The sequence below is a fragment of the Heliangelus exortis genome, chromosome 21, assembly GCF_036169615.1.
Source record: "Heliangelus exortis chromosome 21, bHelExo1.hap1, whole genome shotgun sequence".
In the NCBI taxonomy this organism is placed as follows: domain Eukaryota; kingdom Metazoa; phylum Chordata; class Aves; order Apodiformes; family Trochilidae; genus Heliangelus; species Heliangelus exortis.
In genome coordinates, this window is record NC_092442.1 from 641,974 (window position 1) to 656,191 (window position 14,218).

The window sequence follows — 14,218 nt, forward strand, 5'->3', positions numbered from 1 at the left end:
TGAATTACAAGGACCAAAGGTAGAATCATAGAATCACCAAGGTTGGAAAAGACCTTCAGGATTATAAAGTCCAACTGGCAGCCCCACACCACTGCGACCACAAAACCACCTCCAAAAGTGCCACTCTGAGCACAAGGTTCTGGCAGGGGGCTGGAGCAGTGATTTACATCACCCTCCTCATCCACCCCATGCAGGGGCTCCGAGCTGCAGCCCCAGGGAGCTCCTCTCCCCCCGTTACCTGCAGAGCCTGGAGAGATGCTAAGAAATGCCCAAATTAAAAGAATCTCCCACTTGCTTGACCGAGTGTTTCGTGGCTAGGAGAGCTGGGGTTGTGCAGCCTGGAGAAGTGAGAGCTCCAGGGAGACGTGGTGGCTGCTCAGTGCTTAAAGAAAAGCAGGAGAGAGACTTCTGAGCAGTGAGAGGAAGAGGGGCAGCAGCTCAGACTGAGTGAGGGTGGGCTTAGGTTGGAGATAGGAAGTGTTTTACACTGAGGGTGCTGAGCCCCTGGGCCAGGTTGCCCCCAAGAAGCTGTGACTAGAGGCTGCTCTTCAAACCCTGGCATACAGGGGAAAATCCAAGGCAGCAGATTCACAGCATGGCCTGACAATTGCTTTGATTTTAAGGCTCAGCCCAAGACAACCTGGGGAGGGACTTTTTACAAAGGTGTGTAGTGACAGGATGAGGGGGAATGGTTTCAAGATGGAAGAGGGGAGACTTAGGTAAGATATAAGGAAAGAATTCTCTGGTGTGAGGGTGCTGAGCCCCTGTCCCAGGTTCCCAGAGAAGCTGTGGCTGCCCCATCCCTGGCAGTGTTGAAGGTTGGATGGGGCTTGGAGCACCCTGGGCTGGGAGAGGTGTCCCTGACCATGGCAGGGGGTTGGGACTGGATGAGCTTTAAGGTCCCTTCCAACCCAAACCATTTGATGACTAAGGTGGAACACAGCTCTGAAATTTCACTCTCCATGTGCCAGGATTGCATTTGAACCACAGAACTACAACATGGAGCAAATCTGAATCCTGCTCAAATTCACAGTCCTGAGCTACAGAGCACTGATTTTTTGCCACCTCGAGTTTCCTTGGACACTACAGAAGCAGTGCCTTTGCCTGGGAAACAAAATCACACCCCAAGGACAGCCTCCTCCCACTGCCATCTCCCTGCTCTCCTTCTCTGGGCCACTGCCACCCATGTCTGGGATGTCCAACAGCTCCTGACACCGAGCAGGGTAGAGGGGAAAGCCTGGGGGGGACCTCCCAGCACTGCTGTCAGCACACAGTGGTCTCTGGAGGGGTTAAAGGCAGATGTTTGTTCTGGGATGAGATCTCCTGACTGCCCACACTCCCCCCAGCTGGAGCAGAGCCCTGGTGCCAGAAGCAGCTCCGGGCAGGAGCTGCCACACAGAGGGATTTGCTCCTCTCTTGCTCTGCTGGAGCACCATCCTTTGCTTGGGCTCTGCTGCAGCCCAGCAATCCTCCTTCTCCCTTGCTCCAGAGCCATCTCTCCAACCTCTCTCTGGCTCTGCAGGGCTGGGAGGAGGCTGGGAGAGCCCCTGCAGAGGTGATCGGTTCATGTCACTGCCGCATCGATTTGGTACCCACTGCAGCACTGGAGAGCAGAGTGTGTGTGACAGCAGCTGGGAAGGAGAGAAACTGCCCATACCAAACCCCAGCTTCACCTCAGGATTATTCCCGAGCTAGATTTCTGTGTGAAACCCCTGTGAGGGGGGCAGATCCACCACTGGATCCCCACCCCTGGGTGCTGAAGAGCAAAGCTGGAGGCTTCCATCACCTTTATCCCTTCAATGGTTCGTGAAATCACCACCTCTGCTGCAGAACAAGCCCTTGCTGCTCTCCTCCCAGGTGCCTCTTGTTCATCCACATCCTCCAGTACAACCAGCAGGAATGAGGCACTGGAACTCTCCCTGCAGTGGCACAGAGGTGGATTCCACTGCTGGAGTGATGACTGTGCCTTGCCAAAGGGTCAGCAGAAGGTTGGCAAACCTGCAGTAAAAACTCCACACCAACCCTGCACGGTGGCTCAGAAGACAAAGCCCCAGCCCAGGGAAGGCTGATTTTAAGAAGCTGTGATGACAAGACACTTCCAAAAGGCTTATGGCCCTGCAGCAGCCATCCCGTGGGTGTCCTGGACCCTATGGCCATGCTCTCACGTGGTGAGATGCAGATGGTTTTGCCCAGGCACACAGTGTGACTGCCCCTGGGGAAGCATCTCCAGCCTGGCTGGGCCACACAGGCCCATGGCTGAACCAGGACAGGCAAGGCAGTCTAAAACATAGACATGAACCAAAGAAGTTCAGTGCCAGAGAGCTGCAGCTGTGCCAGCAGAGCTCAGGGTTAGGCTACACTCAACAGGAAGGCCACTTATTCAATAAAAATAAATTTAAAATAAAGCTGGTTTCACTCCATCCTGGATTCAGTCCCTTTCTCATGCCCCACAAGATGTCAAGCCAGCAGTGCTTGGGGGTGACACATCCCACAGAGCCCCTTCATGTTCTGGGCTCTTTGTTAGTGATGGCTACAGAGGAGTTTGGGATCCACCTCCTGTGCTCACCAGGAGCTGCCAGCAGCACTGATCTTACACCCCAATGTCCTGTCCTGCTTCAGGGTCATCAGGCAGCACAGCTCCTTTACAGTCATGGAATGATTTAAATTTAATGAAACCTTCAGAGGTTTCACCTCCTGCCCTGGAGTAAGCTGCCCAATGGGTTTCCACCCAAGTCTTCTTAGAAGCTGCCTGTATCCATGCTGGCATCCTGATGATCTTGTGGGTTACACACCATCAAACCACACCAGCTTTGTACCCCTCCTTCTGCCATTCCCTCTGCTGCATCCCCTTCCATTCCATCCCATCCATCTCACTCCTGCTCACCTCTACAGGGGGCACAGAGGATGCTGCATCACTTCTGCAGGACAAAGTGAGGGGACAAGCAGGGCATGTTCCCAAGATGTAAACATTTCAACAAGACCTCTGTAGCAAGGACCAAGCAAATGAACACTGTGAAGCACAGAGAGCAGGGAGCAGGAACCACAAGGGAGAAGTTGGAAACAAGGGGACCTGCTGGCTGAGCAAGTGGAAGGGAGAAGCCACCCCACACTTGAGAAGGCCACCTTAGAGATGCTTCCCCACTGTGCCCATGGCCTGGTGTGACACCCCAAAGCCACCACTAAGCAAACCCAACACCTCTCTAGAAAGGGCTTGGAGGGAGCTGCTCCATCCAGGACAATGTGCAAATGATGGGAGCAGCTCTCACCACACAGGTTGTACAATTCAGACCCTGATTTTCCCTCTGGCAGGCAGAAGATCTGAAGCCATAAAAAATCATTTTCTTCACAAGAACCAACCCACATTCTCATCCCAATACTGAGTAGCATGGCCAAGCCATCTCTAAATGAAACACTTGTCTGATGTGTACTTTTTCTGGAGATGAATTATCTCCTTTGTCTAGTGCCACTTCATCAAGCTTCAGTTTTTAGAGCTTAGGTCACAGCTGACAACAGACTCTAAAAAGAGTCCATGGGTGCACAACACCAGATGCCAACCCAGCACAAAATCCATCTTTTGGATCCACTTTCCTCTAAAACCTGAAGCTAATGCAGTGTTAGAGGTGCAGTGTCAGGTGCCACCTGCACTCCCAGACATGGTGCAAGAAGCTGTGGCAGCTCCAGTCAGCACCAAGTCCTACACACATGCTGAGGCCAAGCTCCCACCACACCTATGTCTGATCCAGAGAAATTCCACCACTGGCTGATCCAACAGAGGACATCAGAGCCATGGCCATGGTCTCTCCTGCCTCCATTCTGACTTGCTCTGCTATTCTGGGATATCCAAGACAATTGCATAACTCTGACTTAAAAAAAAATAAATCAGTCCAAGCACGTCCTCTGTTCACAAAGCACATGTTATTCAGGAATTCAAGCAGTTTCAAGCAGGTTTCAAAAGCAGCTGGAGACCACAGATAATCCTGTCTTCTGAGACCTCAGGTCATCAGCTGTGACATGCATCTGAGTCAACACAGGCCATGTGAGGGGGGTGACAAGCTTGGCCTGTCCCCAGCTGTCCCTCAAGGTCCTTGGCCCCAGCAGTCCCCAGACTGCCTCCTGGATTGACCCTTCCTGCTGCTTCCCTGTGGAAATCTTCTTTTAGCACTTTCTGCTAAGTCACTGGCCTTGCCATGGCCCCACAGCCCCTGCTCTCTGTTGGTGTTCCCAAAGTGTTCCTGCCACAACCCACCACAAGCATCAAAGGACACTTGTCACCTGTTCTTGCTTTCCAGCTGGCAGAGCCCAGTGGGGATGTCTGCACCCATCAGACCTTCCCACTGCTCAGCTGCTCCTGAGAGAAAGAGACTCCAGCTTTTCTTTCATCAAAGGTTTCTAAAGCTATTTCCTGACTTGGGGAGGTGGGAGGGGAGTCACTCAGAACTGCAGAGTAAGTCAGCTTGGAAAGGACTTCAGGAGGTCAATGCAGCCCAACCTCCAGCTCAGAAGAGCTGGTGATGATTTCCAGGTCAAGTCCATGCTGTTGGACCTGGAGAGAAGCCTCAAGCCCTCAAGCCACCCCTCTTGTAGAGCCAAAATGATCCAACCCACCATGGCTGTAGAGAGGAGCAAAAGCAGCATGGTCATTTGTCACAACTACAACACAACTCAAGGTGTGGAGGAGAAGGAGGTGCCCCCCATCTCTGCCCTTGGATAACCCTGCTAAGAAGCCCACCAAAGGACCTGCTGCTGGTGGTTTCATGGGAACAAGAAAAGTTTTGCCAGCCCATCAGTAATCTAACACTGCCAGGGCTGCACTGATGCCAGAGGAAGGGCAACCACAGCCCCAACAGAAGGCAGGACAATTCCAGCAGGCTGCAGGGCTGCACAGCACACTCTGGGAGAACACTCATCTTCCTACATCAAGTGAATTTTAGGTGAGTTGCCCAAATGCATCAGTAAGCCTTGGGCTCATTCAGGAGCTGCTCAAGCATCCTTCCAGGCATGGCAGAAATACACAGAGACTTCAGGCTTCTGAACATGTGGCAGGAAAATGTTCCCCACCCAAAGCTTGTGCTTCAGAGAGTATTTTTGATGCAGTCACAAATCACCTTTAGTGAAATGCTTAACATGGATGTGCAGAACCCCCCAGCCTGTTTGTCCACACAGACTTGCACACATGGCTGTAGCCAATACACGCTGCCCTCCCTGCACAGCCCCTCTGCACATGCTCCAGACACAGGGTTTTCAGGATGGATTTTTCACTGATCTGTTCAGAAATGTGCTGCATTAGAAGCAGAAATTAGAAATTGTTTGGTGTGAGGATGCCGAGCCCCTGTCCCAGGCTTCCCAGAGAAGCTGTGGCTGCCCCATCCCTGGCAGTGCTGAAGGTTGGATGGGGCTTGGAGAACCCTGGGCTGTGGGAGGGGTCCCTGCCCATGGCAGGGGGGTGGCACTGGGTCAGCTTTAAGGTCCCTTCCAATCAAACCCAGCTGGTGATTCTGTTCTCCTTTGCACAGCAGAACTTGACTGCTCTAAAGCCAGGACCAACCCTCCTGTTCCATCAGGATCTCCTCCTGGGATCCCCCAGCTGCCTCCAGCCACTTCCCAGCCTCCCCTTCCCAATGCCACAGGGCAGAGACTCACCTGAGTTTTCCTTATCCGTAGGTCAGCAGATGACCTGTTCAGTCCTTCCTCTTGTTCAATACTCTGCTCAATACCTGTTCAGGGTAGAAGGACACAGATCAGTGCTGCTTAGAGAAAGAAAAAGACCTTGTTTGGCCAAGGGACTGCAACAGACTGAAGTTTGTGACATCTGTCCCCCAGCCATCCCCAGCTCCTGACTGCAGCCTGTGGTTTATTCTGGAGGGGCAGCAAAGCCCAGTTCATCATGCAGGGTGCTGGGTGCACTCACCAGGCTGGGACCTGGTGAACAGGGGGGTTCTGATGTCTGCAAACAAAATGGAATGCTGCTCTCCCCCTGCTAGGCAGGAGGAGGAAACCCAGAGCTCAAATGTTCTCTGCAAAATACTGAAGCTCAAGACTTCTCCAGGGAACCTAAAAATAGCAGTTCTGCCAGCTGCCTGGTCCTGCACGGGGAGGACCCAGGAGGAGATCCCATCCTGCTGGACTGCACTGCAGCAGCATCTGCCCCTTCACTGCTGGGTGAGATCCATCCCAAAGAGCATCAGTGGCTGCAGGGAGGAGCTGGGGTCTGGGCAAGGAGAGGGCAGGGGGGGCAGGACAGGAGGCACAGAGCAAGGCTGTGTAAATCTGCTCCTCACAGTCAGCTCAGGACATGCAAACTCAAAGTTAAATTCAGGCACTTAAAAAGCCTGCAAGAAAGCACCCATCAGCAGGCTGGCCCAGGGTGCTGAGATCCATGGCTCCACACAGACCACCAGATGTGAGCTGGTGGCATCCCCTGAGTTTGGATGGACAGCATTACCAGTGAGATGTCCCACAGCTCTCCACAGCACCTTCTGCACTGGAGCAGATCCCATGAGCCCAGCGTGGGGCAGGTTCCTCCTGCAGAAGGGGCTCCCCATTCCCTGGAGCATCCCAGTGCCTCCCAACTACCATCCAGTGCAGCAGGGCAGAGTGCATGACCTCCCCCCCCATGATGGGCATCTGCCTTTCTACTGCATGCTGGTTCACAGACTGGTTTGGGTTGGAAGGGACTTTATAGATGCCCTTATAGATCCCCTTGTTCCACTCCCCCTGCATGGGTGTCCCCACAGTACCACGCTGCAGAGAGCAGCAGGGCTGTAAGGAAGGGGCCTGGGGAACCTTGGTGCTGGCAGGAGGGGCTCAACATGCTCTGGGGAAGTGCTGGAGAACACTGGCACACATTACAGAACCACAGAGTGGGTTGGGTTGGAAAGGACCTCAAAGATCACCCACCCCCTGCCATGGTCAGGGACACCTCCCCCAGCCCAGGGTACTCCAAGCCCCATCCAACCTTCAACACCTCCAGGGTTGGGGCAGCCACAGCTTCCACAGGCAATCCAACCCTCCCCCCCTTCTTCTTTCCTTGAACAAGCAGCTTATCCACAGCTTATCCACCAGGTCCCATCCCAGGCAGCCTTGGCACTTCCCCTCTGTCTCCTTCCCTGCCCGTGGGCTCTCTGGGTGCTGCCCACCCAGCACATTTCATCAGCAACTGCTCTTCCTCTACACTTGTCACAAACCATTCCCTGTTCCCAAGAAACAGTATTGGCAAACATTGTGCATTGGTGATAATTAATAAAATCACATTTTCCCAAGAAGCTGCTAATTAGAATTAGCCACTGCATGAGCAATGTCTATCCCAAAGAAGTCAGTTCACTGTCAGCAGATGGTGTTTTTGATCAGTCCTGAATGTTTTTTTTCATCATGCTGGCCACAAGACATTTTGGGACAAAGCAAATTCATTGCTCCAGGTAAATATGATACCAGGGAGTCTTTTCTGAAAGAAAACAAGAATCAGAACCCATCCTGCAACCATTCAGGCTCCCAGAACTCCTTAAAAAAACACAGAACAAAACACATATGGGAAAGGATTTTTGTTTTTCACAGGCTCAACCCTGTCCCCAGCTGAACACAACAGATTTCAGTGTGGCCAGGGGGTTCCAGATAATGGGAAGGGTTCGTGGTCTATGAGCCAGGTAGCGTGTCCCTCAGCTCTCCTTCCTGGGTCTACCTGAGATCACACAATGGGAGGACAAAGAACCCAAGGTGACAACAGAGGTACAAGTCTCCATCTGGCCTACCCATGGGACATGGTTATGCCACTGGTGATGAACATGAGCAATGGCTTCAGCCATATTAAAGACCTTCTTGACTGTGGGGCTCCCATGAAATCCTGGGATTAGGGAGAATGCTGCTGCTTGGGGGGAAGCAGTAGTTCCCCTCCCACCCTTCAGGCATGGACAAGTCTCCTGCAAGAAGCCCCACTAAATCCCAGCCTGAGGGTCAGGATCACTGCAGGTAAATCTGAGCTGCAGCAGGGTGACTGCCTCCTGCCTCAGGATGCTCTGTGCCCACTCACTGCTGGATCCCTGGGGGTCCAGTCTTGGGCTTTGGGGCTTGTCCAAGCACTCCAGCAGAACCCCAGCCACCAGCAGGATGTCAGCCTTGTTGTTCTCACTCCCTTCTTGTCAAAGAGCTTGACTGACCCCTCCAGGGATGGAACCAGTGCTCATGTTGGCCAAGTTCTGGCCCTGCCCTGCCCCAGGCTGAGCCAATCCAAGAAACAGGGGGTGCTGATGAGGCAGGACAACTGTCCCCAAGCCCAAGAGCCCTTTTCTTCCCCACCACCTGCCTCATAGAGCCCATGTCTAGGGACAGTGGTGCCCCCTGAGCACCCCAACTGCACTGGCAGCATAGCCAGGACAGAGAGGAGACCTCAGTGCCTTGGGCACAGCCACCAGTGACACAGTCTGCACTGGAGATGGAAAAGCAAGGGAGGACAAGGGAGGGAGTGGGATGTGGGCAGGGAGAAGCACAAGCCCCAGGGCAGCACATCCCATGGCAGCACCACCCAGCTCCAGCTGGAGCTGCTCTGGGAAGAGGGAAGTGGGCTGCCTGTGCCCACCTGGCATGCCAGGGAAGAGCCAATTCCTGCAATTCTTGCAAGTCCTCCAGCAGCACCTCCCCAACCACCCAGCCCTGGCTACCCAACCTTTGGCCATGCTGCAGGTTTGCTGAGAGCTCACCAGGAGGGGCTGACACCTGAAAATGCCAGCACTGGGACATGCCTGCAGCCCACCAGGTGCTCATGGCCCCATTCCCTGGCTTCCAGCTGGGAACTGGATACAGGGGAGCAAATTCCCATAGGGGGGTTGTTACACTAAGCATGGTGAGACCCTGACCCAGGCTGCCAAGAGGTGGTGGGTGCCCCATCCTTGGAAACATTCCAGGCCAGGTTGGACAGGGCTGTGAGCACCCTGGTGTGGCTGAAGGTGTCCCTGACTTACTGCAGGGGTTGTACTGGGTGGCCTTTAAAGGTCCTTCCAACCCAAAACCATTCTATGATGCTAAGGGAAGGGGAGGTGATGCCTGCAAGCAGTGACAGATTCTTTGCTGTGAGAGCTGTCAGACCCCAGCCCAGGTTTCCCAGAGAAGCTGTGGCTGCTCCATCCCTGGTAGTGCTGAAGGTTGGATGGGGCTCGGAGCACCCTGGGCTGTGGGAGGTGTCCCTGACCATGGCAGGGGGGTTGGACAAGATGATCTTGAAGGTCCCTTCCAGCCCAACCCATCTGGGATTAATGGAATACTCACTCTTTAGCTTGGAGCGCACTTTGTTCGCTGTCTTCTTTATGTCAGACATCAGCTCTTCCAACTCCTCCTTTGTTTCTGGGGAGAAAGAAAAGAGCAATCATGGCTGTGCTGCAGACACTGCTAAAACCTGCTGCCCAGCCCCACAGCAGGTGGAGACCACTGCCACCTCCTGAGTGGGGGCACTTCCACTCCACCCACCCTGTTGGTGGGGTCTGAGCCTGGAAATGCCCGTGATGCAGGTCAGGGAGGGGATTCTCCCCCTCTGCTCTCAGGAGACCCCACCTGGAGTCCTGCATCCAGTTCTGGAGCCCCTTTTACAGGAGGGACATGGAGGTGCTGGAGGTGTCCAGAGAAGAGACACGAGGATGCTCAGAGCGCTGAGCAGCTCTGCTGGGAAGACACTGAGAGAGTTGGGGTTGTTCAGGCTGTAGAGGAGAAGGCTCTGAGGAGACCTCATTGTGGCCTTCCAGTGTCTGAAGGGGCTACAGGAAAGCTGGGGAGGGACTTGTTAGGATGTCAGGGAGTGACAGGACACGGGGGAATGGACTCAAACTAGAGGAGGGGAGATTTAGATTGGAAGTTAGGAAGAAGTTCTTCCCCATGAGGGTGGTGAGAGCCTGGCACAGGTTGCCCAGAGAGGTGGTGGAAGCCCCATCCATCCCTGGAAGTCTTTAGGGCCAGGCTGGATGGGGCTCTGAGCAACCTGAGCTGGTGGGAGGTGTCCCTGCCCATGGCAGGGGGGTGGAACTGGGTGAGCTTAAAGGTCCCTTCCAACCCTGAAAATGTTATGATTCTGTGAAAGTACAAACCAACTGTCAATCAAATATGATTTCTGGGAAATACTCCCACCCTGATGCTCCCTCTTGATTTCAATGAGCTGAAGACTTACTTAATTCAATAAAACTTTGTTTAATAGACTCCAGAGTCATTAACTGAGTCACTCCAGTGGCTATGGTGGCTCCCAGCTGGCAGTCACAAGCAAAATTAGAAAATCTTGACGATGGGAATGTGCTGGGGGAAGGTCACATCCTACAGTGGTGTAGAGGGTTCTGAGTCAGAGCTGAGAGCTGCAGCACCACGGGGAAAAGGAGGAAATGAACCCATCTGTGAACACCTTCAGCCCAGGCTGCAGGTATGGCTGAGCCAGCCAACACCACAGCTCACCAGGAGACCTCATCCAATTCTCTATTTGCCAGAGAACAAGCAGCAAGATAGGGAAGGGCAGAGGATATATTCAGTCTGAGTTCTCATTTAAGGGGCTGACTATTTTTTCTCTGTTCTTGAAAGAACTTGTATTGAGTAAAGGAAGAAACCAGCCTGGGCTGAGGAACTCCCTGGGCTTGGGAGCTGATGGGGAAGGAGACAAAGCTGCAGGAGTAGCAGGGGACAACAGGCTGACACCAACACAGGGACAAGAGGCTGGGAGCTGGGAAGGTGAAAGAGAAGGGGGTTCCTATAGCTGCCCACAGCCACCCAGCAGAAGGGGAGAGAAAAGCTGAAGCCAGATTTTCTTGCTGCTCTTTGGAGGTGACCTTCAGCTTCTTGCTGAAGCTTGGAGGTGCACAGGGACAGTACATGCAGTGACAAACCAAGCTGGGACACAAAAACCTCAGACTGGACATTAGGAAAATAAATTGTCAGCATGAGGGTGGTCAGGCACTGGGCCAGGAGAGGTGGTGGGATGTCTGTCCTTAAGGATATCCAGCTGGGTGAAGCCTGAGCAGCCTGACCTAATGGGACTGCTGGAAGGTATTGGGCCAGGGACCTCTCAGGTCCCTTCCACCTAAATCCACCTTTGATTTCACAAAACACTTTCACATAACTCACTGCTCTGTACTTTCTCCCCCTGTCACTTTGTGCTGAAGTCCATCCTGCAGTGATGATTCCAGTGAGGATGCTCAAGGCAATGCTGGATGTGGGTGAGCATCTCCCTGTGCTGGCTGCTTGGGAAGGGGCCAGGACCCCCCCAGCATGGAGGGATGTGGGAAAGGGAGCTGGATTGCTTTCCCTCAAAATACTTCCAACTGAGCAGCAAGGAGAAACCACTCCTCCTGGCTGGCTTTGAGTCCCACGACATCTGAGGGCTACTTGGAGACCTGGCAGCCACAGCCTTCCCAGACAATTATTTTCATATCCCTGGCATCTGTTTAAGTGACTGACTCAGATCTATTTAATGTTCAGCAGCAGGAAGCTCCAGTACCACAACCTCACCACTGCCATGGCCCAAGCACCCCTGGCAAGCAGATCCACCCTGAGGGGCAAGATGGGCTGTGGGAGATGCTGAAGGTTCTCCACATCCCACAGCCAAGACTGGACATCTGCTCTGCTCCTGCTGTCACTGAGAACAGCAGGAATGCCCCCGTGGCCACCAGCACCGTGGGACCCTGTCCCCTGTCCCCAGTGGGAGGGGAGAGGAGGCTCAGGGATAGTGCCTTGCATGCAGAAGGAAGCCAAGGAGCTCCAGCTGCTTGCCAAGCTGCAGAAAGAGGACAGGGCACTGCTGTCCATCTGCCTTCACCAGGAGCAAGATGTCTGGTACCATTGCAAGGTGCCAGCAAGCCTGGGATTTTTAACTTCCAGTGTGCCAGAAGGGACCAATTCTGCTGGAGATGGAGCGAGGAGAGACAGTGCCAGGGTTCAGTGTCAGTGTGAGAGGTCACAAAGCCTTTACCAGGAGCAGAGATGCTGCACAGCAGAGTCTGAAAAGCTCTTACAGATCCCTTGGGATTAAAGGCACTCCCTGAAATGTCTCCTCTGGAGGTGATCTGCAACAGATTAGAACTGTAGCTTTTGAATCTTTAAGTCACTAAAAAAGGAAGCAGGTGAGACCCTTAAAGATGTTTCTGTTACATATTTTTAGGTAATTAAAAGCTGTTTATTGGCAACATCAGTGGGACTGAGCTTTTAAAATACTCTTTTACATTAACGGTGATGGATCCTGTTTCATGCATCCTGGAAACCAACCCAAGATGCTCCTTGCAGGTTGGAGAGGACCTTCAAGATCATCGAGTCCAACCATCAGCCTTACACCACCTTAACCACTAAATCATTTCCAGAAGCTCCACATCTACCCATTTTTTTACTACCTCCAGGGACAGTGACTCCACCACCTCCCTGGGCAGTCTGTTCCAATGCTTCACCACTCTTTCAGGGAAGAAATTTTTCCTATCACCCAATCTCCCCTGGCAAAACTTGAACCCTTATCACAGTCCCTGGGGAGAAGAGGCCAACACCCCCCTAACTGCAGCCTTCCAGCTGGAGAGGGCAATGAGGTCTCCCCTCACCCTCCTTTTCTCCAGACTGAACAGCCCCAGCTCCCTCACCTCATCACCTGGGCAAAAGGTGGAGACAAAGTCAGCACAGTGCCAGGTTCCAGTCTTTTTTTTGGAGAAAGTGGTGGGAATTTCATTTTTTTCCCCAATCCCTCACTCTAGAACAACAGTCTGCAGGCGGTGATGAGGAGCAAGGGATGAAGGGCAGCCATGTACCCTACCTGGGCATTGGCATGAACATGAATCCAGCAACACCAGAGCTGCCCAGGCTCCTGCAGCTGGCTCTGGGAGCTGCCTGGCCAGGGCAGGAGCAGTTTGCATCCAGCAGCAAAGCCTGCAGGAGATGCAGCCTGCATCCAGCATGCTCAGCCCAACACACCACAGGCTCTTTCTGCAGCTCCACCAGCCCTGCTGCTCAGATAGCAGGAGGCCTCTGAGCCAACAGGAACCAGCAAGTATCAGTAGCTCAAAGCAAGGGGAGTTTAGGAGATCTCTTAATTAAGTTTTCAGCAATAATTATGTACCCTGACTTACAATGGGAGCTGATGAGCTGAAGGGTTCTGCTCACACAGCAGCTCAGAGCAGGCAGCAGACCTGATGCAAGAGCAGCAGTTGTGCACAGGACCTGTCTGGGAGGTGCTGAGCCAGCAAGGCCTGGCAGCTCCAGCCTGGGGACTCATCCTGGCCCGGGGCAGATCTGTCTCCACCAGGGGCACCCAATTCAGACAGCAAAACTGATGTGAACCAAGGTTTTTGGATGGCTGCTCTCACCAGCTGCAAATGTGCCCATTGGTCAGAAATCTCCAGCCCTGGTTATTTCACAGCATCAAATACAAGGTTTTGGGGCACCCACCTCTCTGGGAGAAATTATCCAAAATTCAAAGAATCACAGACTGGTTATCTAAAGCTCATCCAGTCACACCCCCCCATGGTCAGGGACCTGTCCCACAGCCCAGGGTGCTCCAAGCCCCATCCAACCTTCAACACTGCCAGGGATGGGGCAGCCACAGCTTCTCTGGGAAACCTGGGACAGGGGCTCAGCACCCTCACCCCAAACAATTTCTTCCCCATCTCCAACCTCAATCTCCCCTCTCTCTCCCAGTTCCAAGCCCTTCCCCCTCATCCCATCCCTCCAGGCCCTTGTCCCAAGTCCCTCCCCAGCTTTCCTGGAGCCCCTTCAGGCACTGGAAGGTGCTCTAAGGTCTCCCCATTGCAGCTTCTCTTCTCCAGCCTGAACACCCCCAACTCTCTCAGCCTGGCTCCAGAGCAGAGCTGCTCCAGCCCTCCCAGCAGCTCCAGGGCCTCCTCTGGACTGGCTCCAACAGCTCCGTGTCCTTCTTGGGGACACCAGAGCTGGACTCAGCTGAATGAGAAGCAAACTGCTCCTTCCCTTCTGTAGCCTTCTCCATTTTCTCCCCAACAATCCATCTTCTGAGTTCTACCTCAAGGCTCTTCATCCACCACCACCAGTCCCTGTCCCTGCCCTGTCCCTTTGCTGCCTGTTCCCATCCTGCCTGGGGCCACACACAAATCCCTGGGGAGCTCCAGGATGGATCTTGGGCAAAGTGGGATGGCAGTGCTGGCTGAGCCCTCCCATGGGCAAACAGAGGGCAAATGTACCCAGTGAAGATGCTCTGATCTATTTTTACAACACTGAACTGCATTAATTGTCTAAGCCTCCTTTAATTCTC

The 14,218-nt window shown here is 53.5% G+C and overlaps 1 protein-coding gene across 2 annotated transcripts in view; it reads right to left on the reverse strand.

The window, feature by feature from the left end:
* STX1A (syntaxin 1A) overlaps positions 1 to 14,218 on the reverse strand; it is a 70,000-nt gene that overhangs the window by 13,238 nt on the left and 42,544 nt on the right. For both annotated transcript variants that reach the window (XR_011730199.1, XM_071765664.1), the window contains exons 4-5: positions 9,256 to 9,330; positions 5,641 to 5,714 (exon numbers count right to left, since the gene is read on the reverse strand). Coding sequence is in view for 1 of the 2 variants with exons in the window: in XM_071765664.1 (XP_071621765.1) it covers positions 5,641 to 5,714; positions 9,256 to 9,330 (149 nt within the window). In the remaining variant the exon portion in view is untranslated. The remainder of the gene's footprint in view (positions 1 to 5,640; positions 5,715 to 9,255; positions 9,331 to 14,218) is intronic.